We start from the raw sequence: 19,320 nt of genomic DNA, 5'->3' as shown, positions 1-19,320 counted from the left end.
AGAATGGTAAGATGAACAACACCCTGTATACCTCTCATCACCAAGGCCTGAAAAGAGATTAAACACCTAGAACAGTCACTTTAAAAGAAAATTCCAAGTCATATTTTAACAGAAAAGCATATGTTGGGCCAACAAAACAAATGAGCCTACACTCCACCACTTAGTAGGATTCCATGGATGCTGAATGAAGCTTTTTTTTTTTCAATTGAAGTATAACTGACCTACTATATAGCTCCAGGTGCACAGCATAGTGATTCAAAATTTCTATACATTACAAAATGATCACCATGGGATGCCAAGGCCTTAATATAAAAAAACTAACAGTAGATACACCTGATCGTAACATTTAATAAACACATTTCCAAGGCTATAAATATGACAAGAAAGCCTTCAATCTCCTGCAACAGATTTCAAGCATCCTTCTTCCATGTTTGACAATATGATAAAAGCCCAATACTCCCCGATTTAAGTAATGCATAGCTGAAGAAGCAGAACAAAGAAAATACACTGTCTTTAAAAGACATTTGTATTTATTTATTCTGCAGATTTCCAAATAAATCTAAAGCATCAATTTAGCCTAAAATTCCTGGCAAATCTCTTTACTGAGCTGTTCAGACACAAAAACCTCACCACAATGTATAGTACTAAAAACAGCTAAAAAATCTACCACCACCAACACAAGTCTGAAATCCAACTAAAATCACTGATCACAAAGCATTTATCGGTAAACACCATTCTCGCAAGTGTGTTACCCAGGCAGTAGTACAGAACTCCAAATGGATAGTCTGGGACATATTAGTTCCTCAGTAAGTAAGAATTACCTTCCATTCACTCTAATTGCCAGTATCAGTGTTTACATTCTATTTCAAAAGATCTGTTTCAATTCTATTTCCAACATGTTAAGTGTGCTACCTTTAGAATTCACTTTGTTTTGCACCTCAATTTTCTCAATGATAAAATGGAGACAGCATTGGCTTCTACCAATTTCATAGTTGTTGTTAAGATTCAGTAAAATAACATGAAAAGACCCTTGGATCTTTTTCTAAAACTAAGTCTATGATTTAGAATACTCTATTCACAGAGAGTGAAACAAATCTCTAAATTGTTACATTATATTCCCATTATCTTAATGACCAGATGAATTAACCAAATTGGACTCTTGTCAAAAAGATTTATTAATTTAAAATAGAATTACTTCAAATACAGACAAAAGCAAATTTCTGTTCAAGTTTGAATATTTTCAATATACAAGAATGTAAAAGAAAAAAATTCTGAATCTTCATGTTGTAATTTTATTTTATTATTATTTTTTTAACCTTTTAAAAAAATTTTGGCACTACAAGGTTCTGTAAAGAATAGAAGTGACAAATTTAAAACACATGAAAGTCTTTCCTAATTCTTAAGAACAATATATATAAAGTCTGAAGCAACCAAAGTATGAATACAGCTAATAGAAAATAAAGAATGTAATTTTTTAAATTCTCTCTTTATACAATTCATCAAGGTTAAACAAAACATAAAATTCCCTTAAAAATAGGGTAATAAAATAGATGAAATTTGTATCACTGAATTTGGTGATACTAGTAAAAACTATAGTTCATATTTATATACAAATAATACAGTCTTTAAAAACAGTCTTAGAATTTAAATAAGCTATCTAAACGTGTTAAAATTTTAAATCAGGACCTGATTTTGTTTTGCTTTCCATTAAATGTCACTTTTTCTGCTGAATGTAACTGACATTGAGGTACGGATACCCTTGAGACAGCAGGATTGGCTGGTTGCTGTGCATCGGTAGACCAGCTGAAAGAAAATGGACTCGCATTACTCCGACACGTTTCCTCTTGGTGGGTGGGGACAACGCTCTCTACACCGACGGGTGGCACATCTGTCTGTTGGACACAATACAGACAGGAAACTGAAAGGCTTGTGCCTAGTTATCTGACAACTCTTTAGAATTAACTTGTAGCTAGTTCTGTTTTTTTTATATTTATACAGTAAAGAGGAGATGAAGCATGTCAAAACATTTAGTAGGGGGAGAAGGACAAGGAGGCAAGGAACATGTAAGTATGTGAGAAGTAAGAGAGGAGACAAAAGGGAGATGGATGGGAGGAATTAAGGGGAACAATCCCACCAGGGAAGGACTTCAGACTCTCCCCTTCCCCTAAAATGGCTTGTATGACCAATAGTAATTTTCCTTAGCCCTAGTTCTTTACTCAGAAGAAACCAGCCAAAGTTCTGTCATTCTATAATACAGCGATGCCCTAGGAGTACAAGGACAGTTTAGGAAAGCTTAAATGTATCAAACCTGATAATCATACCAGGGGCTTCCCTTTAAAAGTTATTTTATTCAGTCAATATTTCCAGAATACCTTTCTTTAATTTCTTGAACTCCTAGTTTAACTGTATTAACTGACTCTAGGTTTTTTTTAACTCCTATGTTAGCCAAGAGCTGAAGGCCAGACTCAGACATTCCTTATTTGGATTGAGATACCTATGAGACAGATAGGCTAGATAAAATTCTACAAGTTCCTTGGACTTCTCCTTAGTTTATAATATTCACTAATTAGATTAAAGCCATTATTCATACATTAGCAGCAACAAAATTTAATGAATTCTAATGTCATTCAAGTCTCAGTTTTACTAAACAAATTTGACTATGTCACTACTCAACTTAAAAATTTCTATTAGATCTCCACCACTTACTTTGTAAACTGAGTCCAAATTCCTTCATAATATGGCCTCAGCCTAACTTCTCTAGCCTCATCACCTACACATTTTCCCATTTACCTCATCCTCTAGTCCTATTATTTTCTCTTTTTTCCTATCCTTTTCTCATTATGCCAGGCAAAACTCAGTAACTTTGTATATATTATTTATTGCCTCAGCTAAGAACACTCCTCTTCTCTAACCTCCAATATAATCTCTAGGAAAAAAATCCTGAATGTCTTTCAAGATCTAGTTCAAACGTTAAAATCTGCGATTTGATCCCTGGTGTCCATATCCTGCACTCTCTGCTACGGCAAAGTTAACTGATTCCTCTAAGCTCCTATTCTTGTCTGTTTTATATGTCTGACTCTTCTAATGAAATACACATTAAATATAGGGGTTTTATTTAATACTTACTTGAGCAATAAGCACCTAGTACAGTCTGACACACAGTATGTTCTCTCAAAAAATGTTTACTGAATTCACAACTTTTCATTTCCAGATCCTAGCCATCATAAAGGCTCCTTGTCACAGAACAAAACCCACCCAGCTTGTTAACAAATATGTAAGCAATGGTACCTTGAGTATAGAAAGGTTTGTTGGGCTGAAATCTGGCACTTCCCTGATGCATGAAGTTTTGATGCAAACCATAAGGCCACGAAGCTGGGACAAGAGGGAAATGGGGTCGTGGTGCATGTTCCCAAGGAATTGGAGGATTCAGTCCTGGAAATCCTGGCTCTGCATTTCAATGATAAAGGAAAGACATATTTTAAAACATCAGTTTGTTCATTCAAACATTCTTTCATTCCACAAAAATTTATTAAGTTTCTACCACTGGCCAAGAAATATGCTAAAAGCAGAGGATACCAAAAAAAATTTTTTAAGGAATGAAACACTGTAATTGTTACTCAAATTATTCATAAACATTTAAGAAAACATAAACAATAATATGTGGTAATTGCCCTAACAGTTTGGAAGGTGCCTAAAGAGGGGGCTAGCACAGTTCAAGGATAGAGAAGGTTTTCCTAAGATGACTGACTAACGAGTTTTAAAGAACAAGGAACTAGTTAGTCAGGCAAAATGGGGCAAGGAGGGCATTTCAGACAGAAGGAATAATGTATTCAAAAGCCATGAAGCAGGAAAGTACAGCAAGTTTGGGAAGCTGCAAAATAATCAGCAACAGACAGGGGTAAAGAGACGAAGTGGTAAGAGAAAAGGCTGGACAGGTAGGTATGATCTATATTTAAAAGAATCTTAACACCTCCTTAAGTAGCTTACATTTTATCCTAAAGACAATGTCAGCTATCATAGAATCAATTCTATCTTGGCCTGAGATCCTATTAGAAGTTGAGGCATTGTGGTGAAATGCTTGAAAACTTGGGTTTTAGAACCAAGTATGTATAAATTCAAATATCAGTTCCAAAAAATTACTAAGGTTCAATTATGAACCCCAGGTTGTTGTGAGGATTAAAGTAGATAATAAAAATAAAGTAGCCTGCACAAGTTCTGGCTTGTAAGTAGGAACTCAAAAAATACGAGTCCTCTTCTTTCTATGGCAAACCACTCCCACCAATCTACTTCCCTTTAGGATCTATTTTTACATATCTTTCAAAATGCAGTAATCCCTGGATCTTCCAAATCATTTTTGGTGGCTTTTCTCATTCAGGATCACAATGTGGCAGGAAATAATCTGAAAGACACTGCCCTTATTCACTAAAGGTTCTAGCAGGAACTCAAATTAGGAGGTTTAGGACAGGGGGGAGTAGGGACCAAGAAAACTAAAACCCATACTAACTTCACTCCTACAAGTTCAGTCTTCTCAGGAGGTAAGAGATAAATGAAGCAGCTGGTTCACGGTAAGTTCATAAAGCCAAGTTACAACTAAGAGCTAAAGTTGAAGAGCTCAGAGTTTACAAAAAATAAGACTGGGTATACATTTTTGAGGTCATGACTAGTTGAGAAATAATGTTTTAACATAAAAGGATACTCTTGAGAATATATTCCAATCTCTCCTGGCCATTTTTCACAACCAAATATTTTCATAATATGAGTAATATAACCTCATTAAAGATAATGTGAAAAATGGGGAAAAAACTCAAACTCCTACTCTAATACAACTACTATTATCATTTTAATACATTCCCATCTAGTCTTTCCATTTTTAATATAATGCTAATTTTAGTTGTAATATTAACTAAGAGTTGCACACCCATCCAACAAATAATAAATATTTGCTTAGTAATATAATAGTTTATTATATAATAATAGTATGTTATACAAATAATGTATCTACCTTACATCAGGCACTACACTGGACAGTAGGAAGCCAATGACAGACAAGAAACAATTCATGTCCATCGACAGATGACTGGATAAAGATGTGGTATATTTATACAATGGAATACTACTCAGCCATAAAAAAGAATAAAATAATGTCATTTGCAGCAACATGGATGGACATGGAGATCATCATTCTAAGTGAAGCAAGCCAGAAAAAGAAAGAAAAATACCATATGATATCACTTATATGTGGAATTGAAAAAAAAGGGCACAAATGAACTTATTTACAAAACAAACAGACTCACAGAAAACAAACTTATGGTTACCGGGGGGTGGGGTGGGAAGTAGGAAGGGCTAAATTGGGAGTTTGAGATTTGCAGATACTAATATATACATATAAAATAGATAGAAAAGTTTCTTCTGTATAGCACAGGGAACTATATTCAATGTATTATAGTAACATAATAAAAAAGAATATGAAAACAAATACATGTATGTATATGCATGACTGAAACATTATGCTGTACACCAGAAATTGACACAACACTGTAAACTGACTATATTTCAATAAAAAAAATAATTAAATTTTAAAAAGGAACAATTCATAGCCTCCAGAAGTTCAGTCTAATGGGTTATGCAGGTAAGTAAACAGGAAATTTCAACACGGTAAGACTAGTGTTATGATATGGATACTAAGGAAATATGGAGGAGAGAAAGGATACCTAATACAAATGGAGGATAGGATCAAAAAGAATTAAAATCTTGAAGAAAGTGATCTAAGTTTAAAAATGGAGGATGAGTAAGTTAGCCAAGTTTTGGAGTAAAGCAGAAGGAGGTTAGAGTGAATAGAAGGGTTAATGGAAAGGGCATTCCAGGTAGAGGGAACAACTTAGGTAAATAATCAGGGGTAAAATATAGTACAGTGTGTTAATAGGATGTTAATTAGTTTATTAAGGCTGAAACAGATCAACTAGTGGTGGGGAGAGGGAGGACTTAAAACTGTAAAAACTGAGCCAATATATCAAAGGGTAAGACATTGGATCTGTCTACTCAGTGACTATCACAGACCATACCATGGCATGTTCACAGTAAATATTTAATGAGAGAAGGAGAGTCCACATTAGAATGGCCATGTATGACATACATCCTTTGATCCTGGAAATTCTAATGAGTTCCCACATTCTGGCATTTCTGCTCAACAAATTGTATTATCTATATTATTGCAACAGAAGTCAGAGATTCCTCCTCCATCATAGTGCTCTAAGGAATAGCATATATTTGTTTAAAATTATCACTAAAATTCTTTTGAAAAGTAATAAAGGGAAAGAAACAAGCTTTTAGTCTACATGTCCTATACAAATGATATTTCAGGATAACCGAGTAGTTAATAAGGAAAATAATCATAGTAAATTACAGAAGAATCACAAGTAGTAAACAGAAAATCATCACTTAACAAACCTTAGTGAAATAATGGATATCAGCCATTATCAATAATGATCAATGGCAGCTAAGATTGTTATGTAAAAATTAATGAGGCACTTTATAGTGGCTAGAACAGACTGACACTACCTAACTCAATGATCAATCTTAACTCACTAAAAAAAGAACAACTAGACAGTAAGTTTCTCCTGAAGTGAAGGAAGATATGTACAAGGACCAACCAGGAATTAAGATTCTTGCCAACAAAAAACTCCAAACTTAATCCAGCACCTGGATCTGAATACCAGTTTATAGAAAATAAGGGAACAGCGGTACATGTTAAACAATGCTACAAAGATACAATCAGTCAAAACCAGAATGTGGAAAATTCTATAGTCTCTTCAATAAATAGTTAATATGGGGGAAAAATAGTGAGTGGGAACTGTCATAAATTAAAGGAGACATGAGATATAATAACCACATATGGTGTATGGGCTTTGTTTGAATCTTGATTCAAACAAATCAACAATAACAATAATTTTAGAGAAATAGGAGAAAATGAACAAAGACTGGGTAATATATGACACTGGGTATGGTAATGGTCTTGTGATTTAAAAAAAAAACTCAAGTTTATAAGCAAATTTGATCCAATGTCTGAGATTTAATTAAATATTCAAGCCAGTTTTTTTTAATGGGGTAAAGGGGTCAGAAAAAACAACAGCAAATACTGACAACTGTTAAAGCTGGGTAATGGGGGGGGTTCATTATTCTTTACTCTCTCTTTTTGTGTACATTTCAAAATTTTCTGTATTCAGTTTTTTAAATAAAAATATCACTAAAACTTAAATATAAAACTAGATTAATGGCATTTAACAATTATTTTTAAATATGCAAAGATAAAAAATGATTAGATGGTAATAAATCAAAATATTTCTTAGCAGTTACGTCTAGGAATTGAGATTATATATGATTTTCTTCTTTTTCAAACACTCTATGAGGAATATGTGTTACTTAGATATCAGTAAAAAAAAAAACTATTTTTTTTTAATGATACAAAGTGCTACTAATCTTCTTTTTAAAAAATTGCTCCTTACTAAAAGATAATAAGGGTCCAGAGCAAAGTTACAGGTTTGAAGAAAGAAACTGGTTTAAATCTTGGACCTGCTATGATTAATCATGATAGCATGATAGTTATTTAACTATTCAATTTCCTCAACTGTAAAATGAGTGCTAATAATACCTATACCAAGCAGAATTGTAGTGAAATTTTAAAATAGTAAGATAATAACTAACCTTTATGTTTATTACTTCATCTAATATTCACAACAACCCTGTGAATTAGAAGCTATCAATACACCTACTTTACAAATGAAATCAATGCACAAAGAGATTAAGCAACTGCCCAATGCCACATAATAAGTGGCAGAGCCAGTATTCAAATTCAGATAATCTGAATCCACAGCCCATACTCTTTACCTTTATCTAATCCTATACTGCCCTTCCACAAATACTGCTTACCATCCTTTTCCTCACATTAATTTCCCCAGGTTCAACCAATACCAATCATCCAACCTTTCTACAAACAGACACACACAAAAGAAGAAAAGGAAAGGTTACCTGAATTCCCTACTGTACCATTGTTCACCAGGGAATTCGGAGCGACAGTACGAGGCCAGTGTCCATCATGAGAGGAGCTAGGGATCGCCACAGGTCTGGCAGCAGGCTGTGCAAAGATGATGCTGGGATCATTTAGGCCAATATTGCTGGGGGCACTGCCTGGTGCAGAATGGATTACTGGGCCATGAATAGGCCAGGATGGGGCAGGGATCTGAAGAGGGTGCACTGGCAACAATCCCATATTGTGCATGGGAGAATACTGAGCTGGTGGTGACTGGGGAAAGTTATACATAGGCATCTGGACTTGATGTGGGGGCTGGGCTCCCTGCTGAGGTGGGCCAAGCTTGGGTTGAGATCCTGGCTGGGATGGAGGCTGGGTAATGGCAGTGGACTGGGAAGAGTTCTGTGGAAATGGCTGGGGCTGGGGAGAATAAGATGGTGAATCAGACTGCAGAGGAAAAAAAAAAAAAAAGATACATTTTAAAGTTAATTTACAAACCTCTTAATTTTATAAAAGCAGAAATTATCCAAATATAAAACTACAAAGTTATTTCATTAGAAAATTATAAATAGAACTCTATGATATGCATAACAAATAGAACCTCACTTTATATGAATGTAGAACTTTCTCCAAGTTTCTCAAACCCTCTTTCACATAGGTTTTACCTCATAAACCTTTTTACTGTCCAAAGAAGAGAGAGCCCAGACATCAGTCCCATAATGTAGAACCCAAAATTCCAACTATAACTAGAAATTTACACCTAAACATCTTACAGTCACTTGAATTCAGTTCCTCAACAAGCACCAATTATGTACCGAGCATTGTTCTAGGTATTTAAAATACAATATGGAGTTGGTGGTGGTGGTGGTAATAGCTCAGTGGTAGAGTGCATGTTTAGCATGTGTGAGGTCCTAGGTTCAATCCGTAGTACCACTCTTAAAAAAACTGTTTTAAATACCGTATGATACCACTTATATGTGGAATCTTTAAAAATACACAAATGAATTCATTTACAAATGAGAAAACAAACTCACATAGAAGAAAAACTTATGGTTACCAAGGGGGAAAAGGGGGTGGGAAGAGACATTGGGAGTTTGAGATTTGCAGATACTATTATATATAAAATAGATAAACAACAAGTTTATGCTATATAGCACAGGGCACTATATTCAATATCTTGTAGTAACCTATAATGAAAAAGAATATGAAAAGGAATAGATGTATGTATGTGTACCTGAAACAACGCTGTACATCAGAAATTGACACAACATTGTAAACTGACAATACTTCAATTTAAAAAAATGTTTAGAGATCTCTGAATAAAAAAGTATCCTAGGAAAGAGAAAGAAAATACTAACATGCATGTCTTCAAGAGCTTAAAGTCTAGAAAGGAGGAAGAACAGATAAAGATTACATAAGCCATCACAATAAAATACAGTGACTACTATGATAAAGACTGTATAGTGTATAATGAAATCCCAGAGCAGGAATACCTAAACCCACTTTGGGAGAAGGAGAGAAGATAAGATGAAGGAAAGTGTAAATCACGGAAAGATTCCTGAAGGAAGTGATCTTTAAACTAAATCAAGGGTAAATAGAAACCAGTTTGATAAAAGAGAGTAGGGATAAGGAGAAGAGAAGATTCAGTCAGAGGAAACAACATGACTGAAGGTCTATAGGTATGAAAACACAGTCTTTTAAAGTAACCAGAATCTGAAACAATGATTGCCTAGGCAAGGGAAATACAATATAGGGAGACAGAGAGAAGCAAATGGGTGTGAGCTATTTTTATAGACAGAAACAACAGAACTTTGATTGATTGCATGTGGGGGAGGAGTTCAGGAACTAGATAGTGGGATCATTCAATGAAATGGAGAACACAGGAGGAAGAGTCAAGTTGCAGGGAAATGTAAGCTACATTCTAGAGTCTGAAGCTGAAGTGCTTTGTGAGACCTCCAAATAACAATGCCCATTAGTCAGATTCTTACCCAAATCTCAGATGAGAGAAAAATGAGTGCTAGAAGCAGAAAATGAAAGTTAGGGGCAGCACAGGAAAGTGGCTAAAGCATAGGTTTTGGAGACAGAACCTAAGAGTTCAAGTTCTGGTTCCAAGTGTCTGTTGACCTCATGCAAGAAACTTAAATCAGTTTCTTCACCTGTGAGGTATTAATAATAGAATCTACATCATAGGTTTTCATGAAGATTAACTGCAACAATACAAGTCAAAAATATAAACACCAAATTCAGGATAGCAGATACATTTAAGCAGCAAGAAAGTGACGGAAGGAAAATTTTAAGATGGAAAAAGCATCCAAGAGGAATGCATAGGGGTTGTCAAGTATGGGTAATTTTTTCACAAACCAAAAATAATCAAACACTAAGAATTGTTAAAGACTTGTGGCAGTACATGGTTGTTTATTATTTTCTATATTTTTCAGTATTTTAAAAATGTTTTATAAGAAAGAAGAAGAAATAATGCATATATAGCACGCAACAAATGTTAGCTAATATTATTGTTGTTATGTAACATTTGAAAATATCAAAGTCCACAGTAGGTGTTCAAAGTTTGAGGGGGAGTTAGTGGGCTACTATATGTTTTCCTAAGACAATCCCTACTACTACTCTTTAAATGCTCTAAGAATTTTTTCTAAAACACTGATCATAACAGATTTAGCACATGTAATAGTTAACAGCTTTGAAGCTACATAGACCTGGGTTTGAATCTTTTAATTTCTCTTATTTTCAGCTTCCCAATTTGTAAAATTTGATTAAACTAATACCTACTACTTCACATGGCCTTTCAAAGAACTGCAGTTAATAATAAGTGTGAAACACTAAAGCACAGTGTCAGATTTAGAGTAAGCATTCAATTAATATTTAATTAATTTAAGAAGTACAAGGGAAATACAGATTTAGATAAAGGTTAGAGTAACTCAGCAAAGTTAATATGAAACTTATCAATCTGAATTCTAATTCAATACGCTGTCTTTTAGAGGGCGTATTTGACTAGGTATTCATCTGTGAGAAGACACACAAAAGTTTCAAGCAAGTGAAGTGCCATACACCTACTGTCCTAACAGTACTAAACCCTTAATACATCTCAATTTTGGGGTCTATTTTTATTAACAGTACTCACATTCTTCCATTAGGCAAAGCCTGCAACCTCAAAGTTATTACCTTATTTTAATCCAACCAACAACCTTATCTGGTAGTTATCTTATTCTACAAATAAGGAAGAGGTTCAATGAAGTTAAGGAGCTTGCCCATAAATATAAACCCAGATGTATATTATTCTAGAAGCAATGTTCATTTTAGCTGATGTGCCCAGCAAAGACACCTCTACAAAGTACTGTGTAATCTGGAAGATCATATTTGCCAACATGAAAGACCAACTTTATCACCCACCAAAATTAGTGCTATCTTCCTGCCAAGACTATCCCTTTGCAGGCAGAGTACTTACACATTCTGAGGACTGTCTAGTCCTTATGGACTGATCACTCTGTTGCTGGGCTGAACCAGCCACCTGCTGGGCATTTACAAGGTTGCGGACCAGCTGGGCTGCTAATAGAAGACATCAAAAAGAAATTTAATGGATAAAGAAAATAAATAGGAGAGAAATGACAATAAACTCCCTTCCTCTGTACAATCTCAAATCTGAGACTTTATAAACTTGGACTTTTAAACTATGATTATATTAGTCAAGGACTTGTAACAACTTATTTTTTTAAGCCATTTCTCAATACTCAGTTCATAAAAAAAAAAAAAAATACACTGGTCCTGGAAACAAGAACAAGTGTCACACTACTTTTCTAAAGATGACAATATATTTATTTAGGAAAATAACATCTGCACCATGAATCTGAATAATGGAAATCATCACTTATAAAATATCCTATTGTTTTCTTTCAATAAACTCTCATTTAGGTTCCTAATTTGTAAAATTCCTTATGAAATAAAACAGGAACAGATCTTCTCTCATAGAAGTAGTGAGAAGAGATATAATTTCTCTTATATGTTTCCAGAAAAAAAAAATCTCTCATTAACTTCTGAAGGAAAAAAGTTAACTATTGTTAACTTTTGATAGCAAGAGAAATGAAGAATGTGACTCAAGTTCAAAAAATACTTCGAATTGACTAAATACATCAGACTACTAAGACTTTGATACTGAGCATATCCAAGTACTATGCAAAATAAAAGCCTGTCTAAATTTTCTCTTTTTAATAAATTCTAAGGTCCAAAATCACACAGCGAGGTTTAGAATAGAGAGGAATCAAGGTCTTAGAATGACATCAACATAAGTGACTTTATTTCCACCAGAAACTGTATTTTTCGCCTTTTCTATTTACCTGCCACACTGCTATTCCTTTGACGGGCCAGCTTGACCTCTGGGCACTCCCTTCGCACATGTCCTGCATCTCCGCATATAAAACATCTGAGGTCTCTGGGGTCTCTAAAGTCTCGAGTGTCGTGGAGGTCTCGGGTGTCAAGGTCTCGGGAATCTTTCTCCTCTTCATTCCCTTCCTTCTCTTCTTCACTGTCTTTCTTCTTTAGTCTAAACAGTAAACTGCTGATACCAATAATGTGGAGCTAGGGACTTATAAACTGAGTGAGCCACAGAACAAACTAAGCTATACAAGAGTCTCACAATAAAGAGACTAGCATGCCCATTGTTTCATGCATCTTTTTGAAGGCAAGGTACTCACATTTATAGCACACCTACTTAAAAGGCAGAAACTGGGTATCTAGTAGTTTTATAATATTAAATTTTAAAAAATGTTTAATACCAAATTTTATCTTGTAACAATCCTTAGAGGCTTGTATTTATTATCTCCATTTTATAGAGGAAGAAATTGAGGCTTAGAGAGGTTAAGTGTCTTGCCTAAATTTAACAAATAGCAGTGATGGAAACTAGGAGTCTGTTCTATCTCAAAATTTCTAAGCTCTTTATATTATGCAGGACTTGATGACTAACAAAGAGATTTTCCTGATCCATTAACATAGTATATAGAACACAGGAAAGAATATTTCAGATATATTTTTAGAGGAAACAGAGGATATATATTCCTTAAGGTATATATTATAAAGGTATAATTCACAGCATAAACCTCAAAGATTCAGTTAATCATATTTTAATTACTAGTTTTCATAAATGCGAGCTCCTCAGCAAGAACCCCATATCTTGGTCTTTTTTCCCCCTTGGCTCCTAGCACAGATCCCAGCACATAGTAGGTGTCAATAAATGCTTCTTCAATTAAAAAAAAACCTGAATGAATTAATGAATAAATAAACAAATAAACATCATGAGACACCACTGTACCACAAACAAACCTCACTCTTTCAAAAAAAATTCCATTCAAATATACATTTACCTAAGGTCCAACTGAAAGTCCTGAACTTTCTCAACTTAAACATATCTGAACACAGTTACAGCTTCACTTTGCCTCACATTTATTTCCCCTGTAATGTTGATACATAATCATTTGCCAACCTTCTCCTTTTGGGGCAGTCTTTCATGTAGTGGCCTATTTTTCCACACACACGGCAACACCGATCATTGGGAGCCAGTTCTCCATCTGTTAATACTCTGGAATCAAAGAAGTACTCCTAGGGAGAAAATACAACTTTACTAGAAAAAAAAATCACTATAAACTTCTGAATCTAAATGAAACGGAGACCAAGATGCAAAAGTGTTTTTTTTTAAAAGAAGGAAATAAATGTCAAATATTTCACTGTAACAAAAATCATGATATGAAAACAAGATTCAGAATTATCATCATCAGTATCATAGCTGCTAACAGTACTAATCACTTTACATCCACATTATCTTTCTCATTCATCTGTAGTATCTTTGTGTAATATCTCAATAAAGTGCATACTATTTTCATGCTCATTTTATAGGTGAGGAAATTGAGGCTCAAAGAGTTCAAGTCATTTGCCCACAGCAAAAAAGCTGGTAAGTAAAAGATAAAGGATTTATAGCTAAGTCTGTCTTAGTACAAAGCTCATGTTTTCTGCTCCACCAGGCAGAAAGGAATTAGTCTCTTTACAAAAGAATTCTATGTAAATAAGTCAATGTTCTGACTTAAAATATCATTGGATTTGCATTCAATATTTCAAGAATATATAACATTTATTATAAAAGGTAGCGTATATCTAAAGAGACTACAAGGAATCAATAGGAATTAAATCATTTTCCCCAAGTCTTAGAAAAACCAGGCTCATTTTTGCTTTATCCTAGTACTTTGCTTATCCTTCTAAACTGTAGTTCAGTTTTGCGCCATCACAAAGACTGGTTTGTCCTAATGGTACCCAATCCTTGGAAGACAAAAGAACATACACTTAGAGCTCTTCAAATCTATCTAATGTTAGGGATAGAAGTATGAGAAATAGACCCACTAGGATGGCTATAAAAAAAAAAACCAGACATTAACAAGTGTTAGTGAGGATGGGGAAAAACTGGAACCTTCATATATTGCTGGTGGAAATGTATAACATAGCACAGTTCCTTTAGGAAATAGTTTATGGTGACATATATCCACACAAAATTTTGTACACAAATATTTATAACAGCACTACTCATAACAGCCAAAAAGTAGAAACAGCTCAAATGTCTGACAAACTGATAAATGAATAAATAAAATGTAATATAACCACACAATGGAATATCGTTCAACTATAAAAAAAAAATGAAGTACTGATAAAACATGAACAAACCCTGGAAACATTAAGCTAAATGAAAGAAACCAGTCACAAAAGGCTATATATTCTATGATTCTATTTACATAAAATGTCCACAATAGGCAAATCTACAGAGACAAAAAGTAGATTAGCAGTTTGGGGAGTGAGAGGAAAAGAGTGAGGACTGACTGCTAATGGGGACAAGGATTTCCTTGATACCCAATGAAAATGTTCTAAAATTATATGTGACAGTTGCACAATCTTGTGAATATACTGAAAACCACTGAATTGCTCACTTTATACAGATGAACCGTACAGTATATGTACTATTTTTCAATAAAGCTGTATTTCTAAAACAGGATGAGATATATACTTCTTCACATTTACTATTGATGAAACCAATGTAACTAAATTAAAATCTTCATCATCATATTTTCTGACAAGACAAAATGAAGGTGTTTCTCAATTCACCCAGCTGCTTAAGACAGAAACTTAGGAATCATTCTGAACCTATTCTCCTTCACCCATCACCTCTAATTAATCACCAAGTTGTACCCATTCTATTCCTGAACATCTCTTTAATCTACTTTTCTCCATCCCACCATCCTAGTTAAAGTGGCTTAGACCTGGGGTCAGCAAATTTTTTCTGTATAGAGCCAGATAGTAAATATTTTAGCTGTTGTAAAACTGAAGATAATATTTAAGTACTTACATGGCAAGAGAGAAGGTGAATTTCTACTAAATTTTAATTGAAGAATTTCAAAATATACTACTAATAATTGAGTATACTTTTTCTGTAATAAAGTTTACTAATTAGAAGAAAGAGATACTTTCTAGGGGAGACATTCTGCTTAACCAAGGCTCAAGGTTAGTGCTCTCTATCATTAAAAGTGAAGGCAGAGGGTGGGGTACATACAGCTCAGTGATAGAGCGCATGCTTAGCATGCACAAGGTCCTGGGTTGAATCCCTAGTACCTCCGTTTAAAAGGAAAGATGCAAAAATTGAAAAATAATAAATGTACAATTAGAAAAGAAGAAAGGTTTATTTAAAAAAATTGAAGGCAAATGTTCATCTGTTAATGCTAACCTGCAATTATATTTTATGTATTTCATTTTTGAAAATGTTCTTCACAGATAAAGAGGTTGAAAAGTCAAGGTAAAGAGAATAATTAATGGATCTGAGTGCATATGGAAGAATTAGTATCTGATAAAGGAGAGATATCTGCAGATGCAGGTACATTTGTAGATCTGGTAGCAGAAAGTAGAAGGAATATCTATTCGACACCATCTTTGTCTCAAAAGGAAAACATCTAAGTGTGAGTAGGGCAGAGATAACAGGTGGGACAAAATTCAAAATTCAATGGGTATTGAATTTTGAGTAAAATAAATTAAATTTGAAATAGTTCTTATTGAACGAGAGACACAAATAACTAAAGAAATGTAGTAAGAATGTCAGATGGTATTGAAACCAGTTGAGGCTAGTGAACATTAATTTATACTATACTATATAAATAAAACTTTTTTCCATTAGTGCTCAGCCCAAGCATAGAGAGATGGTGGTGGCTGAAATCATACAAGATTGAAAACATAAGGGTACAAAAGAAGGACAATGGTGCAAAGGAATTTAAAGTCTATGCCAGAGAGTAGACCAGGGAAGCTAAATCTACTCAGAAAAAAATTAAGACTGAAAATAGCTGATAGATTGGGAGAAAATAGATCAACATGTCAGAGGACCTAATAAATAGAGGGACCTAATGAATTTGTGTTGTTTCAAATTTCAGTTATTTCTCTCCATTATAATAATTATCACTATATGAGGCAAGACTATCAAAAATGGTACACGAGAAAAAAGCTCTAGACTTCTCTCTGCTTTTCTTACCCCATACTCCCAAGAAAGAATGCTGAAACTAAACTGAACAAGGTCAAGGATATTCATTATGCAGTTACAGAAGTATGGTTTCTGTTTTGAGATTTCTTCTTTTGGTAGCTTCTTTCTCTGTGAAACTGAGACTTCCTCCCATGGGAAAGCAACCAAAAACCAGAATGAGACCAAGAGAAATAGGGATCACTATACCATCCAGTTCAGGGAAAAGGAATCCAATGGCTACACCATAATTAGAGCAGAGGCCTCAGCAAATAATAAACTATGTTTTCGGTGTAGTCATCTCTGTTTATATTTTCATCAAGATTTCTAGAGACAGAAGAGAAGCAGTGGGCAGCATTTCAAATTCAGTATTTAAGGATCCTGAGTATTGATTATCCACCCTCATTCATTCAACAAATGCTTATTTGGTACATCCTATGTGCCAGAAACTAGAGATATGATGGTGAAACTTATGGACACGGACCCTGCCCTTGTGGAGCTACAGTCTAGTGGGGGAGACAGAATTTAGCAAATACATTACATAAACAAAATTTAGCAAATGGACATTTCATATGGACTATGATAAGTACAATAAGAAAAATAGAGGGAATTATAACCATCTCTTTCCCTATTGCTAACACCAACTTGGAAACAGGATTAGGTTTCTTGTACAAAAAAAAAAAAAGTTCTAAAAGAAATAGGATTCAGAATTCAAATTATATAAACTTACAGCTTCTCTGCCAATGAGTGGATAAAAGGGGGTACCAAAAAGTTTCCTTCCATTGATAAATGCTTTCATGATGAAATTGGTCACTATTGAAGAAAAGAAAACAATAAAAATGTAGACCTTATTGTGTAAGAGCTTCAAAAGCAGGGGAATTCTATATTTAAAACTTACTTTTTCTAGAAACTCCAGCACCAAGGTTATGATTCAAATCAAAAGGGTCTAGAAAAGAAATATTTTATTTTTTAATTAAGAATAATGCTCACAGTAATATAAAATATACTTAGTAGTCAAAACTAGTCTAATACTATATAACTCAGACCAAAGTCAGGAAATTATTCTTTTATAGTTATAGATTAATGGATGGAAACTCATAAAGATCAAGAGGAAGAATCTTCCAGACTCTAATGTTTCAGTTTTCCCCTCAATTTCATCAGCCAAATAAAACTCTTGCTTTTTGTTTTGCTCCTGAATTAATATCAGCTAAATGATTACCTTCAATTGCAATGCATTTGGATGTCCACTGCTTCTCAAAAGTTGTCAAAAGTTTTTTCTGCCGAATGCTAATTACATATTCTTTGAAATCAAATTCTTCAGTATAGAAGCGAAGCAGCCCCAACCAAAGCTCTCCTAATGTTTCTGTGTTCTTTCCAAGTGAAGGTAAACGTTTTTTCTATAGGTAAGAAAAAGAGAGAAATGTCTATATTTATCCAAAATATGGACCCCAAATCCAAGAAAAACTATTAAATTAAATTATGCAAATCCTAACATGTATCAGTGAGCATTCTATAACATAAAAACTCTGAAAAAAATTACCAGTTCTTCTGTTTTATCAAAGAAAAAAGCATTCCATCCATCAACCATTCTCTGTGGGATCTGTTTTCCATCAAAGATCTGCATTTAAAAATTAATTTCATTATTAGATTTTGAGTTATCCAACCCAAAAGCCTAAATACCCTCATATCATTTGAGAATTTATCTATAATAAACATATTGAAATACTTATTCCAAAAGGAATACATCAGCATGGTATAATTTGATGCCAAGTTACTAACAAATAAAATGTATCAGAAAGGCAAAAGCTGGGAAAGGATATCTTAAGAGCATCAGACTCTGCAGATGACAACATTTTGATATTATATATTTGGCCTATCAAAACACATCCAGCCCAAGATTAATGAAGTAAAACTAAAGAAAAATAAAACTGACATTTTCATCAAAGGATCACAAATGCATAAATATGTAAAAGATAATACTTACTGACTGTACATCTTCTTAAAGGAAATTAATGAAGCTGTTTGTTTTGGGGAAGGGCTCTAATACCTTTAATCAGTTACCTGTATCATACAAAGCTGAAAAGGCCCAGGACATTGATTTTTTAAAATAGAAAATTAAGTAGCTTTCCCTGACATCTTAATAAAAATTGTGAAATCTTTATGATTAATTATGAGTAGTAATTCACTGGCCTAAGGAAAGAAGGGAAAGTAATGCTACTTTACTAAAAGAAAAGTATTCCGTAAGATGACTGTACTGGCACAAATGATCTCTACAATTTTAAGACTTATTTTCTATAAGAGTTTTAAAGAGATGCAATAAAGTAAAAAGGTGGACTAGGTTCAGAATCAGTAGACTTCATTTATAGTCAGTCCCACCAAGTAGTGATTCTGCGCAAGATAATTCTTCTAAAACCTCGGTTTTCCCAATAAAAATGAGAGATTAGATTAATTAGGTCAGTTTTTTTCAAATTTTATTTTTCTTTTAAGCTGTAGAACCCCTTCCTAAAATGTAAACTTTAAGGAATCTTAATATGTAAAACAGATAAAAACAGAAGTACTGTCATAAAAGCCTGAGTGGAGAACACATGCCCTATCTTTTCCCTCCTCCACTTCTCACAAATAATGAGCTCCTAGAGCTTACCAAAATATACTTTAAAACCACTAGACAAGGTGGTCCCTAAGGCTTCTTCCATTTAAATGAGACAGTGATTTATAAAATTAACTACATGTCTACCCCTTTAATTTCATTCTT

The 19,320-nt window shown here is 33.9% G+C and overlaps 1 protein-coding gene across 10 annotated transcripts in view; it reads right to left on the bottom strand.

Annotated features, from left to right (window-relative positions):
• Nucleotides 1–19,320, bottom strand: part of TUT4 (terminal uridylyl transferase 4) — a 132,622-nt gene that overhangs the window by 9,679 nt on the left and 103,623 nt on the right. For 2 of the 10 annotated variants that reach the window (XM_031684252.2, XM_015236156.3), the window contains 10 exons: nucleotides 18,109–18,186; nucleotides 17,788–17,965; nucleotides 17,467–17,514; nucleotides 17,299–17,381; nucleotides 13,515–13,630; nucleotides 12,373–12,593; nucleotides 11,487–11,587; nucleotides 8,026–8,473; nucleotides 3,289–3,447; nucleotides 1,156–1,892 (listed from right to left, as the gene is read on the bottom strand). In XM_031684252.2, coding sequence (XP_031540112.1) covers nucleotides 1,825–1,892; nucleotides 3,289–3,447; nucleotides 8,026–8,473; nucleotides 11,487–11,587; nucleotides 12,373–12,593; nucleotides 13,515–13,630; nucleotides 17,299–17,381; nucleotides 17,467–17,514; nucleotides 17,788–17,965; nucleotides 18,109–18,186 — 1,500 coding nt within the window. In that variant the 3' untranslated portion in view covers nucleotides 1,156–1,824. Of the gene's footprint in view, nucleotides 1–1,155; nucleotides 1,893–3,288; nucleotides 3,448–8,025; nucleotides 8,474–11,486; nucleotides 11,588–12,372; nucleotides 12,594–13,514; nucleotides 13,631–17,298; nucleotides 17,382–17,466; nucleotides 17,515–17,787; nucleotides 17,966–18,108; nucleotides 18,187–19,320 lie in introns of those variants that run through there. The other 8 variants (XM_031684248.2, XM_031684254.2, XM_072974435.1 and 5 more) reach the window with 7 other exon arrangements.

This window comes from Vicugna pacos, chromosome 13 (genome assembly GCF_048564905.1).
Source record: "Vicugna pacos chromosome 13, VicPac4, whole genome shotgun sequence".
Taxonomy (NCBI): Eukaryota; Metazoa; Chordata; class Mammalia; order Artiodactyla; family Camelidae; genus Vicugna; species Vicugna pacos.
This window is presented reverse-complemented; position numbering and strand designations above follow the sequence as displayed.